A 24,360-nucleotide genomic window follows, 5' to 3' on the forward strand; every position below is an offset into this window, starting at 1 on the left:
AAGAACCTGCCTGACAAGTGCAATCAGGGTTGGTGGTGGGCTTTTTCTGATTCTCTGGCCACTGACAACTTATTTACTGAATACCCTCCAGGCTGTGAGGCTGTAGTGTCAGCAGGAGCTAATGGTCCCATACCTCAAGCCAAATGCTACTCTAGGCGGCGATGAAAGAACTGTGTGGGACTGTTTCTGCTCTCCACTCCCTGCAGGACGATTATGGGTTGGTGAGACCTGTCAATACAGACAAAAAAGCTGCTTACAAGGAACATACACATGCGAATACAGTATAAATACTTTTTCCAAGACAATACAAATTATGCTGCATGGTGGCAAGGATACCCAGGAAAGGTGACTAAATAACGTACAAACATAATTAAGTGAAAAGTTAATTTAGCATTAGGTACATTACATTAGCGTCTCTTTGTTTTCCTGTATTTCCAATCATTCTCTTAGAGCAATCCAAAATACAGATGAGCATCACTGAAGGTTTTGGAAAAGACAAGAAACACGTTCATTCTTGTTTAAAAACTCTGAATAGCTCCTATGAAAACCTTCTCCGATTTAAGCAAAGAAAATAAATGGAAAAATAAACTGTTCAGTGGTGAGATCAATACCAATAATCTTCTATGAAATAAAGGAATTTAACTTGTTGCTCCCATCTGTCACTTGGCACTCTTTGTGGAGAGATACCCTTGGAGAAGAGGGTTTGAAGAGCACTTACAGTGGGGCCCCTAGAGGTTTAACAGGCAGGGAGCACAATGCAGACCTTCTGATCAAAGTTGCTAACAAGATGTATCTCATTACCCTGCACAGTAAACTTTCTCAGTGGGTGTCCTCTTTGTGAATATTTCCAAGGGAAGGGTGTACTTTGGTCTTCTGAGACTTTCCAAATTCTCCTACATGAGCATGGGGCTTGGCAACATCATTCAAGTGATCACACGGCATAAAGTTTGGCCTAAAATAATACCTAAATTATTTTACTATGGTCTTATTTTGCTCCTGTGTGAAGGCCACAATCACTTTACATCTAAAATACCAGAAAAAAATTCTGAACACTCTTTTTTTTTTTTGTTGTATATTGAATGTAGCATCTAGTGCACAGTCAGCCTCCTGCTGAACTGCAGGGATGGTCACAGTTCTCTGCACTGCTATGACTTTTCCCTCCTGCCCCTTTCAAGTTCTACAATATCTGGAAGAGAGGGAACTGACTGACCTCACTTGAAGAGCATTTCTGTATGTGCTTTGATTTTTGATACAAAGTCTATTTTAAAGCTACTCCATAGCAGCAAAAAACTAATGCTTGTAATTGAGTGCAGACACTCTTTCAACTTTTACTCTTGGCTAGTAGCAAGAGAGGTTTTTGGTTTAACTGCGTATGTGGCTCACACTGAACAAACTTAGACTGTTACTGATATACAAAATATATCTGCAAAACTCGGAAGAAATTTCTTCTCTCTCTGCCAGCTTATCATGTTTTGTACATCCAAAGACCACATTAGCTCCTTTTGTTCTGTCCCTCCAGAATATTAAGGGCAGCTTGTTCTCTGCTACTTTTTTCCAAATTTTTATCAACCACTTTCCATGTTTTACCTAATAATCATTGAAACACTGAAGATAAAATGCAAAGCAATATAGCACTTTTGTAGTATTTGGCATTCACCAGACACAGCCTGGTCAGTCAGGTATGGTACAGTCTTCCAGACATTACCAGTAACCAGAGATCTCCACTCATTGTGCTAGGGTTCAGAAACATTTTAAAAACCAGACATTATTCTATGTCTACCACTAGTAACTGACACTCAATATACTAGCTGCTTGTCATTGAACAGAAGAGTACTTGGATTGCCTCCTATGTGATAAGCAATTATCTTGTTTACTTCCAAACAGAGATCTGGCTGGAGCAGTAATTACAGCACACAGACTCCTCCCTTGCACTCTCCTGAGAGGGTCCCTGCACGATGTTTCCACAGACTGGCACACCAAGGCAGCCACACAGCACTGAAGCTGAGCTTTAGTGTACTTTGATAGGCTTTGCTGCAGGTCTAAACAATAGCAGTCAGCTGCTCTCTATGGGGAACACTAACAGCAGATTAAGGGCAAGCCCTGAGAAGGCAATCCTTGCCCTTGGAAGCTTTTCATGTCTGAAGTGCTGGCTAATGCAGAGTGAAATAACGCTGTTTGTTTGAAGCAAGGACCTGGAGTTTCCAGTCACAACTCCTGGGGGGGAACTGTGGCTTGAGAGAAGATTTGTGATCTGTAAACATCAGATTATCAAAGATCTTGCCTGTTCAACCTTTTTGGGTCATATAGCAGGCAGATGTAAGTATCAGATGCTGGAGATCATACTGACATTCAGGAAGACTTTTACCATACATTACATAGAAGTGGAAGTACATGGTCATTATGTTAAGTACTCCAGTACCAAGACATATGGACTTCACCATGGCTCATTCCATTTGCATAATTTAATTTGCTCTCCTCATGCATGGCTAGGGTGTGGCTGATTTATTCTCAGCCTCAACTGGTAGAACAATCAATCTGTCCTCTTTGCTTCATGCAAAGAACAACACCTCACCATGGCTCATAACTGTTCCAACATTCAACCTTTCACCTGCAAAGTTATCTTAGAAAAATGGTATGAAAAAGTGTATTTCCCATCAGCCTTGGAATCTAACCTATGCATGATTCAGAGCACAAAGCGCTTTGGAGGTTCCCCTAATTACAGAACCACAGAATAACCTCAGATGGAAGGGACCCACAAGGATCATCGAGTCCAACTCCTGGCCCTGCACAGAACATCCCCAAGAATCACACCATGTGCCTGACAGCACTGCCCAAACACTTCTTGAACTCTGGTGGTGCTGTGACCACTTCCCTGGGGAGCCTGTTCCAGTGCCCAAACGCCCTCTGCGGGAAGAATCTTTTTCTAATAACCAACCTAAACCTCCTTTGACACAACTTCAAGCCATTCCCTGGGGTCCTGTCCCTGGTCACCATAGAGTAGAGATCAGTACCTGCCCCTCCTCTTCCCCTCACAAGGAAGCTCTAAACTGAAATGAGGTCTCCCCTCAGTCTCCTCTTCTCCAGGATGAACAGACCAAGCGACCTTGGCCACTTCTCCTCCTTTATGGCTACAAGACATCTAAATAAATGCCTGTGTTTAGATACTGTGAACACTCCTGAGCCTAGAGCAGCCACGTACTGAGCCCAACTGATCCAGCAGCATGTATGGGTGCTTTTGAAGTGCTCAGTTACTTGCTGATAAGTACACCCATACTCACAAAGGCCTTTCAGTGCTGCTCTGCTAAAGACTTTCTGAAAACAAGGACTTAATGCAGCTCCTGGTTTTTGAACACCCCAGTTCCCAGGAGAGAAAGCAGGAAGTGCTCAATGTCATTGAAATTCAATGTCCACAGGAATGAAAGGGGGAAATGGTATGTGTCAAAAAATAAATGTGAAAGAAGACTATATTAAAATATGTAGACCTATGCACTTTTTCAAATCTGTACCTAATCTTTTCCTGTTCAGTGGTTTGTCCAGGCCAGAGAAGTATTCCAAAGCCATTTTAGAACACTGCTTGCTTCAGTATTAAGGGTCAGGCAAAAAGTAACGGTTTGGACTTACTCTGTGAGATTCCCTTGGGTTCTACAGATTTGTGTCTCATCTCAGGGACCATGTATATCACAACTGTGTGAGTTTGTTATCCTGGCTCTCTCACATAGTCTGGCCTTAAATATTAGAGGCGAAGGAAGTCTGAATGTAGGTGAAGTACCTACACTCAGTGTAAGGGTGGGAATTGCCAGACCCCTGATTTTGTAAAGCAATATCTAATTTGCTTTGAAAGAGAAATAAAACTTATATTTAATATACAGATATTTAACATAAATTTGCATTTGTACCGTCACTTATTGCACATAATTTTTCACTGCAGGCAAATATTTTAATTCATAAATGATCACACTGATGACAAAGTAGCCAAATGTGTGCAAACCTGGAAGATTTTTTTCTTATTATTTTTTTCTTTGTTAAACAGCCTTATAAATGTTGCTAGAGCTATAATGGCAGTTCAAAGGGCTCCCTGAGCAGTTTATAATTCTGCATCACTGCTTCCCCCGGTTTTTGTATTGGGATTACTTTCAAATTGTACTTAAATCATTGCCATCTCCATTGAACTCTCTGAAAGTGATTTAGCATTTCTTAAATTCTATTGAGAACTCTCCACTCTACAGGCACAGATCAGCGTTGTTGCCTGAACAAGTAAACTCGGTGCATACATGTCTAATCCTGCCCTCTTAAGTGTCTGATTTACAATGTGACTAATTGCATTTTTAGATTCCCAACACTCCTGGCACCAGTTTTTGCTACTTCACAAAAGGAGCCAGTTTCATAATTACTCCGTATCAACCCCATTGTTGGGAAATCAAATTCTCAGGGAACTCTGTGGATAGCACACTCTGTCAAGGCACTCTTGTTGAAATTGCTGCCAGCATGATGTCTTTCACTGTTAGTTGTTCCTTGATGGAATTTAATAAATATTCATTGGCAGAGTGCAGTGTAATTGATTCAGTCACTTTCATTTTTATCAGCTCTGCAGGATGCCACAGCCTCTGCAGAAAATCTCCAAGATTTGCCAAAGGTTGACAGTAAGAAGCTTTGGAGATTCACTTGGTGAAGAGAAGGGAGGGAAATATTATCTCTTATCGCCTTGTCTAATATTCACTGTCAGGAGAAAAAAAGCTATATGGTTCTTTGGATGAGCAATGTTCCTTATATAACACACTTTAAAAATTCATAAATTCATGAAATGTAATATTAAATGAGATGTTATGATATCAAAAAGGTTTATGATTAGAGAATATCAATTTATCATGAGAATAGTGCTTTCCAATAAATGAAGATACTTTACATTAATATTTATTTCTATTAATCATAGAGAAGATTTCCCATTACTCATAAGCAGTGATTTGCATTTACTTTCAGCAGTCTCCACAGCAGACACTACAAGCAGAATCCCTTGCAACTCTTCATGAAGGTTTTTCACTCCCCCCACAGTACCACACCTACACTGTGGTGTAATACACATTCAGAATCATTGCAATTCTGTGTTTAAGCAAATATCACATTTCTGCAGTCCTGTTGATGCCTTAGGATTTTAGCATCACTCTTCATAGAATTAGGCCTCGTATGCCAGCTTTTTTGAAGAAAGGTCAGTGTTGAATTTCCATCGAATACATCCTCATTAAAAAGCTATCAAACTGCAATATTTATTAATAACAAAATGCAGTAGATACTGAACATATTTTCTGTATAAAACAACATTTTTCTGCTATTAGTAGGGGCTACATACTTGTAGCCTCCTAAAATAGGACTTTGCATTTTATTTAATTGTTTCTTTCAGCTGCCTTTCAAAAATGCTTCATCTTCAGAGTTCATTTAGGTAATAGCCCCACTGCCTGAATCCAACTGGCCTGTTAGCATAACCATCACCAGGCTGATTTTCCATCTACTTTTTTAAGAAATCTCTTAGTGGCACAAAAAAGAAGGACATAGTGCCAAGCTCTGCACCTACCAGAATGTTATTTTGTAAGCATATAGTTAAAAAAATATAAATACTATAGATACTATAGATTCAATGGTCTGCTTGTAGACATTGATGCAAAAGTAACCTAACTGCATTGATAAAGAGAGTTACAAAGGTGTTAAAAACAGGCATGCTGGCAAACTCAGGCACATGTTCAATTTGTTTATTTTTGGTATCTACTGTGTCACATTTAATTCCATTATTACACACTGTGAAACAAACCAAAAAGATCTAAAAAACCTTTTTTCTCTCCTTCTTTCCTTTTTTGATGCACACTTACTGGAATGCCGGTGAAGGTAACTGGAGGCGACTGCCAAGAGATGCTAAAGCTACTGCCATTGGGAGTGAACTTTGCTGACCCTGGAATGTTCACCGGAGGAGTGGCCTGTGGGAAAAGAAAGTATTATTCCAGCAAGAAGAACCATTCCTCTTCCAAAGGTAAATATGGTAAATATGTGAGAGATTTTCCAAGGCATAAAAAAACTCCATGGTGACAAGCATTTTACCCTTGCGAGAGGGATAATCTTGGATAAGCTAGTAAGGAAGGGACAGAGCTATATATATACATCACTGTTCCTGAATCTTGTTTAGAGAAAGATGATTGCTCTCAAAAGAATCCATAGAAAACTTTTAAGAGCTAGATCTGTTAAAAAACCAGACAAAATCAAACGTCACATACAAGTAAGTTAAAATAATGCCAGCAAGAAGCAAAAACTACCTCACAGATGATCACCTGTTCCACAGTGATAAAGAGGACCATACTTAAATTCATGGCAGTTGTTTTACACAATTTTAGTGTGGATGGCAAAGCTTCTTGGATGGAAGAGATTAACAGTAAGTGTTGGCCATTTCTCATTTATCATAAAAATGTTTAGAGTCATCCCAACTAAAAGTTTTTCCTATTAAGAACAAGGCTCTGTAAATCATCCTTTGGATTCAAAAAACAGCTCTTGAAATACTAAACTGAAGCAAGTATTTGGGCTCACTGAACTCCTATGTTGTTCCCATGCGGGCTGTAATACCCAGTGCTGCCCTGGGGTACAAGGGTGATAGCCTGAGCTTAGACTGTTGAGCATTTTTCATCTTGTGCCTTTCCTTTGGTTTTCTCACTAGGTTATGAATTTCCATGAATTTTTCCCTGCCTCTTTTTTAATCCCATTTAATTTTCAGAATCATGAAATTCATAGTTGTGTAGCTACCCTGCCTAGCAGGAGCGTGAGCAGCCAGCATGAACAAAGGCTCACTTTGACCCTTGAATTTCAAGCTGTCACCACAAAAAAGAACCCTCCTTGGTTTAAACTTACAAAGAATTTGCTAAAATGAGTTTTCACTTCTGCCTTTCAGTTGATGGTACATGACAACAACACAATACACTCATTTAAGCAGTGTTTGTGTTTGGGGCTGCTGAAATTGTCTCACTGGTTCAGGAAGAGAGTGCTTCCTTGAGCCACCAGGCAGAGAGAAGTGATGACAAACTACAACCTGATAGTCCCCATCAAAGATAATCTTACAAGTAAACAAGGGCTGAAGCAATCCCCTACAGCCTTTCCAGGAAAAGGAAGGTGAGACCACCAGATGCCTCTGTGTATGACAGCGATGCTCTGTGGGCTGCCAAGCTGCTGACAGCTCCAAGAAAATCCACACAGACATGCAGAGCAAACATCCACTGAGCTCCATAAAATATAAAAACCTCTCTGAAAGGTGTCAAGAACAATTTGGCAACTTCAAATTGTACCAGTAGTTGGTCAAATGTGAAGGAGTGAATGACCACAGAGCTCCAGACAGAAAGAACTGGAGAGAGCTGGATGAGCAGTGAGGCAGCACTGCCTCTGCCCAGCATCCCACAAGGATGGCAGCTCAGACCCAGGGTCAGCTCAGTAACTTCCTCAGGTATTTGAGAAAGACCTGGAAGGGAAATCCTAGGTGCTGAAAGAGCCTGCCTGTAGCTCCTCTAGTTAAATTTAACTGGTACAGGCAATAGTTTTGTAAAGAAACATGAAGTTTAAAACTGACACAATTGGCAGTTACTTAAAATACTATAGTGCTCAATTCCTTTTTCTCAGTGCCTGAATATCTACCTGTATCTTCCTCAGACATGATCAGACAATCACCTTGTTCACTTGTTTCCCAGATGTGCATCTTTGCTCATCAAGCACAGTCTGCTTTTTCATGCTAACATTTTAGTCAATCTCTTCCATAACGTAAGCAACTACAACATTACAACCAATGGAAGAATTTCTATACCCCAACTTTAATTGCTTAGAGACCTCCATCTAATTGCCAATCAAGATATATTAATGAATAATTTGCATTTATTTCTGCCAACATTACACTTATATCTGAAATAACCCATGCTCACCCTCTTCCCCTCTCATGCCTGTCCTTTCACTTTCTTCCCAGGCAGCAATTCCATCCTGTTCTTGTCCCTTGCTTTGCCTGAGGTATCAGTCCCAGGACTGGAGAGGCCACCCATGCCCTCTCTGTCCTCCTTCTACTTCTTCTGGTTGGAGCCCATCACATCAAATTTGGCTGACCAGAATTCTAACTCAGGATTTCAGCTCAAGTTATATGGGGGTCTTGTATAATGGCATCAAAAACCCCTCTCTCTCTCTCCTAGGTATTTCTTATGCAAGAGAGCTGACAACTATTGTTTTCCCCCTTCACAGCTCTGTTATTGTTGGCTCATGGTCATTCTGTGCTTGATTAATGAACATAGGCTTCCTTCTTACATGATTTTCTAACTACCCTAGTTTATAGCAGAAAAATCTCATTAGTTCCTTAGATGCAGGACTTTGCATGTTCTGACATTAAACTGCATCCAAAAGCTATTATTCTTAAGATCACCTAGTCACGTAAGCCTGATCTATAACTTCCTTACTGCTGATGTCTCCCAAATTTGTTATCAGTGAAGTTTATTATAGTATTTGTGTATTACCAAAATGATTTAATGAAAGTGAGATCAGGGCCAAGAACAGCTTTTCATTTAACTCCACTAATGACATTCAAAGGCCCTTTCAAAATAACTCACTGCTGTTCTCTGTGACTTTCCAGCTCCTTCTCCTACACTAAATTTAATCTCTTGCTTAACAAATACTACCTACATGTTTTAAGATCAAATGCTCTCCTTGAATCCAGAGGGATTTGTTCTTTTGCTTCCTGTATTGTTATAGCATCATCTTTCTCTGGGGCTCCCCCAGTGCAGTTTGCCTCAACTGCTGTACTTTCCTGAATTTCTTCAATTATTTTTCTAATTAATTTCTCACCCATAGGATGGGGTCAGGGAAGAGCATCAGGACTTTCCTCAGTTTCCTCATACCTTTCTCACTACAAGTAGTCTATTTGAAGTTTTCCAGTCATAGAGGAAATGGCAATTAACAGATCTCTTTAGGATTCTTGCGGCTGAACTTTGAGTTCTGTATTTTTTCCCCCTTTTTTTTACAACAGGGAATCTTCTGATGAACGATGTTCAGCCTCCCTTATGCAAGTTCCTTGAGCTGCTCCCAATGAAGTAATCTCCACTTTTTCCTCTGGCTGGTGAGATCTGCATCTCCACCCTGCCTCCTGGCCCTTCCTTCAGGGCGGAAGGGATCTTGGCAGAGGATGCCACTGACCTTCTCTACGGAAGCTGCTTCCTTTGCCAGGACAGCCTGAATGCTTGAGCAGGGACCTTGCTTCCTGGTTCCAATTAGCACACTGTGAACAGTGTGGACTGTGTCACTCACTGATGAAATTAAGCATTGAAACCAGAGCAACCTGAAAAGCCCATGGGGGTCAGGCACTTGTGTCATGCAATACATCGATTCAAATCCAATTCAAGGACAGGAAATGGCAGCTAACAGACCTCTTTAGGATTCTTGTGACTGAACTTTGAGTTCTGTATTTTTTTCCCCCTTTTTTTTACAACAGGAATCTTCTGATGAACGATGTTCAGCCTCCCTTATGCAAGTTCCTTGAGCTGCTCCCAATGAAGTAATCTCCACTTTTTCCTCTGGCTGGTGAGATCTGCATCTCCACCCTGCCTCCTGGCCCTTCTTTCAGGGCGGAAGGGATCTTGGCAGAGGATGCCACTGACCTTCTCTACGGAAGCTGCTTCCTTTGCCAGGACAGCCTGAATGCTTGAGCAGGGACCTTGCTTCCTGGTTCCAATTAGCACACTGTGAACAGTGTGGACTGTGTCACTCACTGATGAAATTAAGCATTGAAACCAGAGCAACCTGAAAAGCCCATGGGGGTCAGGCACTTGTAGTCTTGTGTCATGCAATACATCGATTCAAATCCAATTCAAGGACTTTAAACACTTGAATTAGGATTTCCTTAGCCAAGTGCTTTACTCAGAGGCTGCTTGTAAAAAAGAGCTGAGTGGGTCTCCAACAGCAAGGCAGACTGTCATGACTGCAAATCCCAAATGAAGCAAAACTTGACATCAATCTAGACTTGTTGCCTCACACTCTGAGGCAGGGCTTAAGCTACACTGCGAAGAAGTCTTCTCTTAGCTGGTTTCATCAGTCCCCAGGTTGGCATGCTACCTGATGCAGCTTCCACCTGCAATGCCAAGCTTCCACCCATGCTTTTCAACAAGCACAAAAGTCTAAAACAAGCCTGTGAATTCTCTACAGTTCCTTCTGACCTTTTAGTAGGTGTGCTCCAAACACACCACAAAAGTTTTATCTGCACAATGCTACATATGATACTTATTGAATCTGAGAAATCTAACAAAGTTCAGTTCTCCAGTGCATATGCAGGTCATGGACCACACTACTTCAAAGCCTCTATTCCTCTTTTATCTTATGGTATCCAGACCAAAACATGTCAAGTTTTAATGCAGCTTTATAATTAAAGCTTTCTGTCAAAACTTAGCTGGAATGTTCTAGGACAGCAGTTTTTGCCATTTGAAAAGCATCACCTCCAAAAATAGGAAGGTACCATATTTGCTTTTTCATTCTTCCTACTCTACTTTACAACTGCAAACTAACATCTCACACTGTACAAAAACAGGAAATTAATTGTTCCTGGCATCCTTTGGGTACTTGTTGACACTTCAAGCAGAGCTTGTACTTATTCAACAAAAACAAAGCTGACATGAAGACTCTGGGAGGGATTCAGCTGACTGGATGGGAATTTTTACAATGCAGGAAACCCCATCTGAGCATATCACCTAGGGTTCTCCTTATGGTCAGTGAAAACTGAACTGATGTAGGCAGTGGGATACACAGATCAACTCTTCTCAACCTGAAGTATGCACCTATGTGTGGCTGGATAAAGAGCACCCCAAAGTCCACCATCTGTGGCAGGCATGTAAACAAACAATGAGTTCAGAAGAACACATCTCAGTTTAAATAAAAAAATGCCTTTGCCTGGCCTGAAAACCTTTCAGCCCATTAAAACCCAAACATTGTGATGTGACATTTCTTTAAACATTAGTGAGATTAGTGTAATCACTGGAGCTCACATCACTGGTGTTACCTGGTAAGCATGGTCCGTGTGTACGAGGTAGAGGTTGGTAGGAGCTGAGCGGCTCAGAGGTGTCATCACTTTAGTCTCGGTTTTGGCACAGGAAGTTTCAGGACGGATTGTGTCTTGGGTGGGAAAGGAAGGAGGAGATGCTAAAGATGGAGACACTGGGGAAAGACTGCTTAAGCCATCAGCTACTGAGTCCGTGTTGAGCCTGATTTCTGTATAGTAAAAATCCTCCTCTCCATCACTGTAGTCAGACTCTCCTACACGTCTGTATCAAGAGAAAGAAGTAAGAATTGATTGAAAGCAAGAACCTCAAGATTCTTTTAAGTTCTAGATGCATGAGTGAATATATTAATATTGTCAATAAATTAATATTTGCAGTTTCAACCCTTCCTACTTTATCTGCATTCTGACTGCAGGTAAGGGGAAGAGGAAAATCGTCTAATCTGAAGGGAAAAGAAGTAGGAATTACTTTTTTCCCCTCTCTGTGTTATTCTTGACCAACTCTTTCACCTTGGAGTAGATGTTTGACTCTCTGAGATCAAGTATCAGCTTCTCATTCATAACTATTGTAAAGTTAACAAGAATCTCAATGCACTCTGTCTTTGAAGGTCACAGCAAAGATAACAGACACAGGCAAGATATACTTCACTCATGTTACAGCAAACAATAGGCAATCTTATCAGAAGTTACTTAATTATATCAAATATACTTACAGCTGCCATTCACTGTAACTTTCTGTAACATAACGGAAGAATTTGCTAGAAAACAGTCTCACCATGCAACCCACTCTGACACAGAGGAAGCACTCATATGGGCTGGCTTGCCATGGCCAGGACTTTCTGGTTCTGCTCTCCAGAGGCAGACTTATTGAAGGAGGGCAATGTAGGAGGTTTAATTGCCTTAAAGTTTCATCTGATGTGCATTTGAGCACAAGTGCTAACAGTGAAGCAACCCAGTCAAAGCAGTAGCTCCCAGCAGACTACATGCTATCTTGAAGTCTAAACCAGACCTCGTTGAGAGAACATAGGTCCAGCAGGTTTGAAAGGCTCTACCAGAAGTACCATCCATCAGAATGTAGCCAGTCATTCACCAAAACTACTTTTTCCAGAAAAGTTTCTTGTTCCAGCAAATTCCAGAAAGGTTCTGCTGTTTATTTCCGCCTCTCCCACACCACAAAAAGGATGTCCCCATAATATAAAGCACAAATCAACATTCCTAACTGCATTTTGAGAGGGATTTTCTGTTTCCCACAGCCTTACTCTTAAGCTCAACAGTAATTGTTGACCTCTTCAAGACCATCCTAAGCTCCAGATCTTTCTTGTGGTGGCTTTAATTTTTAAGCTGTGGGTAACACAGACCTACAGAACAGAGATGTATTTTCACCTAACAGGTACAGACCGTGGGTCCCAACTGTAATTATAAATAAGACAGGTACATCACTCAATGAATTACACGGGAGAGTTTGGTTGCAAACTACGGCTCTGAAACAAACTTGTCTCCTAAAAGATCAATTTGCTTTTGCTTCTAGTCCAAGTAACATACATGTGTGTCCTGGTTTTGTCTGGCCTGGAGTTAATTACCTTCCAAGAAGGTGACCCAGAGATGTCTTTTGGATTTAGGATGAGAAGAGTGCTGATAACACACTGATGTTTTAGTTGATGCTGAGTAGTGCTTACTCTACATCAAGAACTTTTCTGTTTCCCATGCTCTGCCAGTGAACAGGGGCATCAAAGGCTGGGAGGAAGCACAGCCAGGACAAAGGGATATTCCATACCATAGGATGCCATGTTCAGTAAATTCACTGGAGGGAGCTAGCTGGGAGGTGCTGATCACTACTTGGGGACAGGCTGGGCATTGGTCAGCAGGTGGTGAGAAACTGTAATGTGCATCACTCGTTTCTCTTCAGTCTTGTTTCTCTCTCTCTCCCCTTTCCTTAGAAGTATTAGAGTCGTTAGTATTTACTGTTATTATGATCACCAATGTTTTATTTTGTTTAAGCCATTAAACTATTATTGTCTCAACCCCTGAGATTTACTGTTTATTCTTTTGATTCTTCCAGGGAAGGAAGGGGATAGTGAGTGAACAACTTTGTGGTACTTTAAACATGACAACATGCAGCTCAGTTTCCTTTTATTTTTAGGTTTCTTATGTGGTTTGTGGTTTTGGTGGGGTTTTTGGCATTAATAATTTTTTTGGCATTAATTCAACTCAGAACCAGCACAAGCATCTGACCTGATGTGAAACAAAGCTGAAAAGTATTCATGCAAGACCTTGAACCTGTCCACCACAGAGTGTCATCCCAAACATGATGTGCAGACAGCACATATGATGTAATGGCACTGAGCTGTGCAGCTGACAGGGAAGTGCAGTGTAACCTCAAGCTCTATTTGACCTTCTATCAAAGCTGACAGAATTTCAGGAAAGAAAGTGCCTCGCTGCTGGAATAAGTGCTCATTCACCTTGATGCATTATTCTGCAATTTCCTCAGAAACAGAGCGATATGAGACAGAGAAGCCAAGGACAATCCAGTTCATGTCTCCAGCCAAGGGCAACTGCTCCTCTTCTACACCAAATCCTTTAGACTCCCAAAAAGACTGCTCTCTTACCCAAGGTGAATGGTCCGTATGTGTTTCTGAATCCCTGCAGCCGTGCTCAGCACCTTCCCACAGTTCTTCCACAGGCATTTGAACATCACCTTCATGGAGTTCTGAAAATTATGAATAAAGCAACATTAGCTGTATGGAAATTGTAGGAATATTAGAAAAATTTTTTTCCCTGAAAGGGTTGTCAAGCAGTGGAACAGGTTGCCCAGAGAAATGGCTGAGTCACCAAGTACCTGGAGGTATTTAAGGACGTGCTGCCTGGGGACATGGTTTAATGCTGACTTGGCAGTGCTGGGTTAAGGGCTGAAAATTTCTGTGACTCTGTAATACTATGAAGGTAGAAAAAACACCAAACTACCCAAACCAGACAAACAGTTACAAAACACTGTGAAGATTTAGAGCCTTTGACTCCAAACTCATAATGATCTAATAGTCTCTTGTTAAATGTGTCACCCTACTGAATTCAAGAGAATCCAGTGAAAAGCTGCAGGAACAGCTTGTGACAAAACTTTACTTCCCTCTGTTTATTGGCAACACTTTTCCATTTATAAGTTTCAGCTCCTCCACTAAGGGAGGTATATGACATAAAACCTTCCTATACTTCTTTCAAAAAAACCCTGATGAGGACTTCTTACTTAACCCAAGGCACCTTCTTAAATTAAGGTCTTTCCAAAGCAAGCTCTTATGAATGTTTCTGCTCATGATATGTGCCGCATAAAAAAATATTGTGCCAGAAAAACATAGCTTCTGTTATGTCCATATTCGCCATGAGCTGGCACAACCTGCTTTTTTTTCGCTCAGAAGCTGCTGTGGACCTTACTCAGATAAGAGAATGAGAAGTTAACAGTCTGTGTTCAATATTTTAAAAATACAGGCATAATCTCATTTAAATATTCTTTACTATAATTTCATTGATCCCCAATGAGATATCATTGATTTAGAGCACAGCCAACAAGGCTATTACAAGGCCAATCTTCCAACATTTTGAAGACTCTGGAGAAAAGCAGTCTTAAAACAACACAGATGTTACAAACTCTAGAGATATTTAAAAGATAATTTTACCCCAAAATGAAACTAATTTTGTACAGTTTAAATTAAAAAAAGAATTCTAAATAGCTTGTAATTCTTAAAACCAATTTTCTCTATTATTACAGAACACATTCTTAACATGAGGAAGAGCATCAAAACACTGTATTGTTATTATAAAATTTCTGTTACATATAAGATTAAATTAATATATAAAACTCAATTTAAAAAAGGGGGGAGAACAAGCACATCCTTAGGGTTAAGTACATTTCACTGTGCCTTGAACAAAAGCTGACTTGGTGCATTCTTCAATTTGGACCCTTTGGAACTGCATGCCAGTAGATGGTTTCAGCATTTGCTAGAAAGATGATGATCAGAATATAACTTAAAAAAGAATCTCAGTGGATGGGCTTTTTAAAATACAAGTTGATTGTGGCAGCATGTTCTCATAGTTCCCTGCAGTCTAACATCTCCTGTTTTAAAGTATGAATACTTAGGGCTTTGAGATTTGAGGTACCTGATCATACTGGTTGTTTGAAAAACTTCTGTTTGTAATAAATTTGACATAAATTGCCTGGTTTTTATTTGATAATACAACTCTCAGTCAAGCAGATACAGAACTCTTTCTTTTCTCAAATTAAATATAATCTATCTAGCAATTCTAATTAATACTTTTCTTCCTTCCATAATATAATACTAAATACTATTATCAGCTCAAAACTACACAACCAACCACCAACTCTGTCAGCAAGATGAAGGCCATGTTTATAACTGACATCCTAGGAATTCCAATATGACATCATAAACACCATATGCATCTTTATGAACACAGAATAGTTTAACATCCATCCCCAGTTTGATGGTAAAATCAGTCTCCTTAGCTCCACTGTGCTTTTGGATTTATTGTTACTGGTAGGAGTTTGCAAAAACCCATGCACTTTTAACATAATCAAGCGAAAGCTCACTCAGTAGAAATAAAGAATATGCTTACATTTCTTCTGTTTCCTTTCCAAAAATTACGTATTCAGGTTTAATGTTTTATTTAAGAAAATAATGGAACATAAATGGTTTGGTGAGGAATAACTACCTTAGAGGAAACTTTTAAGCAAATAGTAAGGTTATCAATCACTCTATTTCCAGGTTTACTCCTCCTGACTTTTGCAGCCCTGAAGAAGAAATAACCTGAACATTTTTGTTACAGTTTCTAAAGGTCCTAACTCGTACTCAGATCAAATACCATGCTGGAACCAGAATAAAGGAAAAAACCTGCAGGAAAGCAAGTTCATTTATAAAACCAAGTTTGACATAGAATGTTACTGTTTATCTAAATAAAACATTTGTCATACAAAGCCAAATCCTTGTGAACCAGAACAGATAGTGTAATAGACCTATGGTGAGTACATAAATAGAAATATTTGAAAGCAACTTAGAGAACAATAAAGACGGCAGCTGCAAACCCATCTGTCTCATCACAGCTGAGCAGTAAGAGTGGTGCTAAAAAGATGAAGGTTACCTGAGAAGTAAAAGGCAAACCAGAACACTTCTGCACTCCTACTCCTCCTGCCCCACACCCCCCCAAATTGTCTCTCTGTTACTTAGCTCCAACTTCTAATTTATTATAACAAAGGTGTCCTCCAAAATACTTTTTTCCTTCTTAGCAAGATGCACAAACATTTTCATCCCTTTCCCATGAACAAGGGAACAATTGCAGGGGTCATCAAATAAGCAGCTTCTGGAGCAAGAGGATAAAACTGAACAGGTTTAAACAATCATTAAAACTTATTCCTGCTGGTGATGAAGCAATTAACTGTCCCAGACTGAGCCAGAAACAAATTCACTAAGGGAATAAATTCTGTTTTTTCTCCTTACAAAAAGCCCTTTTATATCTTGCTATGTAAAATCTGTCCTGTTCTGTTGGGAAGGAAGAAAACTTGGACTAGTGCCATCTCTTTGTTTTCTTTTTCTTCCAGAGAAGCTTGCTGGGTTGCAACAGTGCTTTTTTGGGGTTAGTTTTGGACCTTTTTTCTAATGTCATGTTTTATTTAGCCTGCTTTTGCACTCCAACTGAGGATAAATTTGGCTAATGCTAATACTATATCAAAAGCCATCGGGTTTGAGCTCTCTCTCTCCATTTTCACTCCATATGTTTGTGCAGAGAAACCTTCACAGTATTAAGGTATCTGACATGCTGTCAGACAAACAGCACGTTCAGGGAACAAGGAGTATTAAGGCCATAGTCAGTTTTTGTGACGACATGTAAAGGTTGCCTGTTGCATCCTGTACAGAGAGAATTTGTCAAAGTAGGACAGAAAACCCTTGAATGGCCAGAGGCAACACCTTCTGGAAATCCCTCTAGTGTTTTCTGAGCAGGAGGTTCTGTAGCACCTCACCATCTGGCAGGAAATATGTGGTGCTGATGGCAGCATGTATGTGCAGGAGGTGACTACACTGAATGAGACACAGTGACTACGTGAAGTCCCTATGTTAAATGCATGCCAAGGAAGGATACACAAGCAGAGCTATTTGGGTGACCTGCTCCTTTCTCACAACAAAATAAGCCTATCAACGTCCTGTCTACCCGTGGATGTGGAATTTAACATAAGGCTAACCTTTCTCTTCCTAGGAATGGGTTCATCGAAGAGAAGGTTGCTTGTTTCACCTTCATCAATACCATCATCTGGCTGGGAAGGTGTCCGAAAAGCTTTGAAGCTATCAGCTGACAGAGGTGGAGATGGGGTGGATGGGTTGGACTGGTCACTGGGAGCGTTCCAGCTCCAGTATCCACTGCTGCTGGTACTAGAAGGCACAAATCCTCCTTCTTTCCAAGATCCATTCAGGGATTCTGTCAAGAACAACAAAAGCTATTATTACAACAGTATCATCGTGAGAGAGCTAAGGAGCTCTTTTTTCTAAGGTTTAGATGCCATGTTGGTAATTAAATGCACATTCAGTAAAGGAATGTGAAAGCATTGGATGTAGAGAGGACAACCAGGACAACCATATCTAACCCACTGCACACAAATTACATATTACAAACTTGATTTTTATTTTATTTAAAACAAACAAACAAACAAAAGCAGCAAAGTATTTTTCTAAAAAGAAATGCTGCATTTGAAAAGATAACCTGTTCTGAAGCATAAACAGCAATAAAGTCTCATATATTGCATACATGATTTAAGGAAAACATTTAAATTGAACTTTAAAGCTCCCTGCAAACCCAAACTATTCTATGATTCTGAATACATCCTCAACTTCAACAAGAACACATGACTCTGGTGCAGCACCAAAGCAAGCTCCAGGCCACTGTACAGCCAAGAGGAGATCCCCTGGGAAAGGGACACACACTCTGAGCCCCAAAATACTAAGCAGATCCACAAAAACATGACCATCTTCCCAGTACTAAAACATCAAAGAAAACCATAGTTACACTCTGTGTTCTCAAATCTCTCAATAGACATGCCTCTGCCTAATCTGAACCTCTACATAAGGTGGTATGTATCCCTTGGCATATACAGGTGTGCAGGCATCTGGTTTCAGAAGTGGAACACACAGACAATGGATCACCCCCACACCCACCCTACTGGAGGAACTGCCTCCTCAGTGCTACAGTTCCCCATCCATTACATGGGAAGAAGACACTGGAACTAACAGCACCATGGGTGGGAGGAACAGCACTGCCTGTGCAGTCTGAGGCACAGCTTGAGCCACACTTCACAGCAGAGGTCCTCAGGCTTTAGACACTGGCACGTCACTCTCGCTGTCCCTAAAGGGCTGCTGGCAGCAGAGGAGTATGCAGGTCACCAGCTCAGTGGAGGCATGGCTGAGCACATCCAGGTGCAGCCACAGGCAGCTCTGCCTGAGCCCGCAGGTTCTCACAGGGCTTGGGCAAATGCACAGGGATGGTTTAGGTGCAGCTTCTCCCTAACTCAGGCATTGGAAGCTTTTCCCAATGACACTGTAGGTGCTTGAGTATTGTGCAACACCTGACTTTGGAGCTGGCAAGTAAATAACATCTTATCTGTTAATGAAACAGTATTTAAGCGTGAGACAAGTCCTTTCAAGCCAGTGCCTGTCTTGAAAAGATCTGCAGAAGTCACTCCTTCATTCCTTCTCAATTTCTTACAGATAAATTTAACTAATGATATTGGCAAGAAAGTTAGCTATATCAAAAGCTTACCCCCAAACCAGTGAATTTTTGGGTTTTTTTCTCCTAATTGAGTTGGTTTTGGACAAAATCCTTAATGACTAACATCAGCTGCCCAAAAAAACAGAACACAGTGCCCCCTTGAGTAGGCAGCTGCTAACAGTAGTACTGATTCACTGATCAGGACCACACAGCATAAATGGAATTGATCCTCTCCCTCCAGCCTGCCCAATTCCTCTTTGGAAAAGGACAAACATACATATTCTGGCAGCTCTGAAGTTAACATATGAAAATGTCATGTTTTGTCTCATGATTACAACCTTCATGTGACTGTAATAAAGGTGGGTTTTGTTTCTTTTATATATTTGGTACTTCAGTCTTGTGCCAAAGCCAAAAATTACATCTGGTATCAACTTGTGACCTTAGCATAGCTTAAAATTTTCATGTCTTCAGAAAAACAAAGGAACACTCTTTCAACTACTACTTTCTGAAACAGTTATGATGCTGTTTGTATTCTCAGTGTGTACAGCTTCTCCTCACCTTGCTGAGAAAGAGATGCAAATCAAGAGCGTTTTTTAAGTAGCATGGAAAAGACTGAATGAGGTTAACAACAGGGAAAAACCAAACACTGGTTCTCATTCATACTAACAAATCTGTTAATGTAAAGAAGTTTAATATATAAATAAATGCAACTTACTCTTATTTTGGGGCTCTTTTCACACTGCTGGAGTTGCGTGAAAGAGAACCAGACCAAATATTATTCAACTGCAGAGAAACAAGGGCCAAACTCTGATCCAGTTTACATGGGTGATCATTCCCAGGAATTCCAACACGGATCTGACTTTAATATTAACGCTAATGTTTTTTGTTTTTTGTTTTTTTTTTTACTTCTAGGAAAATTCCATTTGTTTTAACAAATGGTCCTTTAATTATACTGCTACTTATTTCCCTTTTTTGGAAAAGCATGTAGAAAAAACTAATCACTAATACATATGTTGCTTGTATTACTAGGATCAGAGCCTAGCCTTGTAATACCAAATAAGCTTTAAATTATCCAGTCTTTACACTTCTATTCAAGTCTTTAGTAAGCCTTGACTACGGCAAAACTAAGATATTCAGGGAGAAGGTGCCCAAAACCAGCTTCAAGATCTTGTCTGTGACTATTGAAAACATGTGAATTACATATTCAGGCTAGTCTTCCCAGATTTTGGGAAACAAGCAGACAAGCTATATGAAGAAATATCAAAGAGCACTCAGACTATGCTGAGAAATATCAAAGGCAGTTAAACAGCCACCATTTGCCTATTAGCAATTCAAAAGGGCTTGTTTGGAAGTTCTCTCCAACACACAGCTCATGTGCACTGCTGCTCCTGACAAGTGTCACCTGCTCAGACTGTCTAAGGTGGCAGACACCCACAGCAGAGCAGCTCCCCAGGACAGGGATGCAGCAGGGGACATGTGTATGCCTTGGCCACACCAAATCCCTGCCTGCCACATCAAGCACAGATCCATCTGCAGCTGTGGCTTTGTCTGTGAGCTGAGCAGCTGGAGAGCAGGTGTGCTTTTACACTTCTGCTGGCCTTTCCCAGGGGCTGGCAACATCCTGTCCTGAGGTGTGACAGTCACCAGGGGTGTCATTGCCTGAGGTTTCCCAGGGCTCCTCAGAGCAGTGGCACTCCAATAAACACTTCTGGCTTTCAACACTGGAAAGCACATGAACAAAGGCCATGGGTGTTCACGGCCAGAATTCCAACTAAATGGGGAAAACTTACATTTTCTGAAAATAAATGGAAAAACTACAGCATTGACATTTGCTATGAATTCCTTTAAGAACATCATACAGTGGATCATGCCTGTTTGCATGAAGAAAACAAGTACTTCTCAATGTTCCAATTAGTGACAGTAGGAGAGCATTTAGTGGTAATTTAACAGTTACAAGTAAGTAAGAAAAGTCAGTCATACAAACAATGCTGAGGTAACCTAACAAGGCTATCCTAATTTAAATTATTCCTTAAAATAAAACACTCCTAAAAATTTATTGTAACTCCAGTCAATCTTATGTAGATCAATTCTATTTCATAATTGATCTCTTTATTACCTGAAACTTTTCATATGTGTTTTTATTCACGTGTCTTCTGCTATACCATGAATGAAGTAGTCTTTAAACAGATTATGGAATTGATGGAAGACCACCATAGAGTGACACACAGCACAGAAAGTGGAAGTGCAGAGAGAAGCAGACTGCTTGCTGTGCAGATTGCTACTGCATGGCCTCTCAGCCAAGGGCTGTGATCTGGAAGTGCTTTGCCTTATCGTGGCTTTGGGTAAAATCTGATCTAATTTCCATGGAAATGAAGAACAGCTGCTATCATGTTTCCTGGATGTGACGCTCAGGACATGGTTTAGAGGTGAACATGGTGGTGGTGCCAGGTTGATGGCTGGACTTGGTGATCTCAGAGGTCTTTCCTAATCCTAACTGTATGTGTGCAAATGCAAACAAACTCTTTGAAAAGTTAAGTGTTTCGTGATGTCAAGAGACTTTTTGAAGTGCTCATATCCCATTTATGGAATGGGCATCTCCCATTTCATAAACTAGAACTGCTCTACAGTTAAAGAAAATGTTTCTTTTCATTTCTGCCAGTGCTGCACCAAAGACTTTGGCAAAGGATAGGTTGGAGCAAAGCTCAGTATGATCCTCAACAGACCAGAAGACAGCCACTCACCATTTGTTCCCCACCATGGCCACAACTCCTGGAAACAAGCCCCCCGATAAAGGGCCCTGGCACCCCTTCCTGCAGCACCTGGCTCCAAAGGCTTACCATTGGGTCGGACAGGAGGGCTGCGGACCAAAGGGCTGGTGGATAAACTGGTGAGTACCATGGCTGCTGTTACTTTATCCATGTCCAGTTCTTCTGAAGATTTCCTGAAACACAGTGAGTGGGAGGCAGGAAACACATCAACAAAAATTTAACTACTTTTTTTTTTTTTAAATAAAGCTCAAATCCTAAGCCAGCACAGCACAGTAACAAAAACAAGCCACTGCACAGAGTTCTCCAAGTATTGGCCTTCTGGCAATCTGAGCATATGAAGAGGCTTCTATAAGCAAACTAACTGTGTTAATAAGAAAAGAAGTGGGAAAAGAGAATACATCTTTGTATAAAGTTTTCAGGATTACTGTGACTCTGTTTAACTTTGACTTTGTTCCTTTTTTATTTTTCAGAATTTCAACTATTCATATTCTTAGAGCAAAGTGAGTTCTTAAGGTGGTTTTCTTGGATGAAGACAGAGATGCAAAACTGGGTTGAGATTACTAGTAACATTATCAACATATGTGAGTCTCTGTAGGGTAAAGGAAAACTGTGAACTGGAACTAAGGGATGTGAGTTCATTGCTTCTGCTTAACTCTATTAACATTCCCATACTCTCTCCAAAGGATTGATCCTAAATTTTTGCTGGTCAGATTAAAAACTAAATATTTTAAGTAATTAGGAAACTGGGTAGGATGATAGGGGAGAGAAAGGGAGAGAGGGAGAGAGAGGAGATTGTTTTGCAGGTGTGATGGGCGCCTGATGGCACAGGGGCCCACTGCTGCCTCAGCCTGGTCTCCATGGGAACCTGTGTACATCAGAGGAGAGGACATGGAGAAGGGGTAATAAGGGAAAGGAGAAAGGAAAAAAAAAAAAAAAAAGGAAGAAAAAGTTCCTTTTTCAGGGAAAGGAACAGAAGATTTGGACAATGGCAAATGCCACCAGGAACCAGGATTCAGTGATCCACTGCTCAAGGAGTCATGGGGGTTTTTTTAGACAAGGAAGGAATTTTTTTTTTGTCTGTAAAAATTATATTCTGTCTTTTCTACCCAAGAGTAACTCTCTCACAATGTAAAATTTCCGAGAAGTCAATGCACCAAAATAAAACTACCAAACCCACTGCATTTAGCAGACTTTTGCTTTCCACCCTTGTGGGCTGGAAATCCTTGTGGAATTTCCACCTTGTGGGTGGAATCAAAACAAGACAATTTTTTGAAAATGTTTGCTTTCAAACATATGACTGATCATCCAAAATCATCTTCTCAATTCCCGCAGATCAAGTTAATTTTGTTCTTACAAAAGGGCACTTCCCCCCCCACCCTGTATCCTGCTTTCTGGGTCTCTGGAGATACCTCTGTGCCTTGTCTGGAGCTCTACTGAGCAGATCAGGTTGAGTCTAATTTAAAGCCCAAGATAATAAGTGGTCAGCTACCTGCTGTTTCCCATCAACTGTTGGTTAGTAAGTCACTAAGAGGAACAGGATGTGCTGGGTGCACTCCCTTTTCTGGAATCCTATCTCACACATCAGGTGGAAGGTTCATTAACTGCAAACTATACTACAGTCAAATGCTCTTGGATTTTAGTGAGCAAACCTTGAACTTGCCCGTGAAAAGGTTCACAGCTGCTTTCTGGCTGATGTAAGGACCCACACAGATGCTGATGAACACTCTCCCACGCCACACAACAGCTTAACTCTCACAACTGTCTTTTGCAACACATCAGTGCCTGGAACTGAAACACTGATGATGGTTCCTGCTGCATTCTGATTATATCTGTACAAACCCTTTTTTCCTCCAGTCAAGGCTTCTGCAAAGAGCACAGCAGCCATATGGTCATCATCAAGCATTGGAAAGGTCTTGGATATCTGCTGTAATCAGCTGAATTCTTAATCTGTCACCCATTAGCTCCTTGTGTCTGCAGAGGAGTGTTTCACTCAGAATGCCAAATTCCTCTGGGCTCAGAAGACCCTTCCTCACAGTTGACATGGAGATGCTACACTTTCTCAAGACCAACACTGCCATATGATTTTCCAATTACCTAATATCCCAGTATGAAAATCTAGTTTCTGAGAAGGCTTCGCCTGCTCTGTAGCCCATTCCTACCAGACTACACCAACTGTCCCTGTGACTATCCAGTTGTGAATGAACCATTACCATCTGCATTTCTGGAATATATGAGGACAAAAAGAGTAAAAGTTCCTGATAAGATGGAGAAGCTGATCCCTAGTGTTTGCAATCAGCCTTCCAACAAAGCTCTTCTGTCTGTGTGGCAACAGGACTAACATGTTCCCATCCAGGCCTCTCCAGAATTGCAAAATCTCACTACAGCAGTTGTTGCAAGTATTTGCCAAGTTGGTGTCAAGATGTCAGAGTACAGACCCGGAGCTAATCACAAAGTTTCTCCAAGCAGTTTATAACTAACTTCTAGTTATTTTGATTTTTTTTCCTTCCCTCTACAGTGATCAGCACTGCTGTTCTGAAAATCTAGCCCTTGCTCCAGATAATTTTACAATGTCCCAAAATTGTCAGCACTAGCATCTGTGTTCAAGGTGGAAGTTTTCACAAGCAGGCAAAGAACAGGAACACTCATGAGCATCCTTGCCATTTCTAGCCATGCTAAACCAAACTCTTGCAATTACTGGAATCCTTTTTTTCTTCCTGATCCAATTTACCATTTACCAGGATAACAGCTCAAATAAAATGAACCTTGGACTTTCTCTCTGCCCATTCTGAATGACAGTAA

At 40.7% G+C, this 24,360-nt stretch overlaps 1 protein-coding gene across 9 annotated transcripts in view; it reads right to left on the reverse strand.

Moving 5' to 3' along the window:
* The window catches only part of ZNF704 (zinc finger protein 704), a 102,896-nt gene that overhangs the window by 18,168 nt on the left and 60,368 nt on the right, over nucleotides 1-24,360 (reverse strand). For 6 of the 9 annotated variants that reach the window (XM_041412494.1, XM_041412487.1, XM_041412488.1 and 3 more), the window contains 6 exons: nucleotides 21,535-21,734; nucleotides 17,277-17,509; nucleotides 13,645-13,745; nucleotides 11,042-11,303; nucleotides 5,859-5,963; nucleotides 134-228 (listed from right to left, as the gene is read on the reverse strand). In XM_041412494.1, the coding sequence (XP_041268428.1) occupies nucleotides 134-228; nucleotides 5,859-5,963; nucleotides 11,042-11,303; nucleotides 13,645-13,745; nucleotides 17,277-17,509; nucleotides 21,535-21,734 (996 nt within the window). The remainder of the gene's footprint in view (nucleotides 1-133; nucleotides 229-5,858; nucleotides 5,964-11,041; nucleotides 11,304-13,644; nucleotides 13,746-17,276; nucleotides 17,510-21,534; nucleotides 21,735-24,360) is intronic. The other 3 variants (XM_041412495.1, XM_041412489.1, XM_041412493.1) reach the window with 1 other exon arrangement.

The sequence above is a fragment of the Onychostruthus taczanowskii genome, unplaced genomic scaffold, assembly GCF_017590055.1.
Source record: "Onychostruthus taczanowskii isolate IOZ18803 unplaced genomic scaffold, ASM1759005v1 scaffold4, whole genome shotgun sequence".
NCBI classification, from domain to species: Eukaryota; Metazoa; Chordata; class Aves; order Passeriformes; family Passeridae; genus Onychostruthus; species Onychostruthus taczanowskii.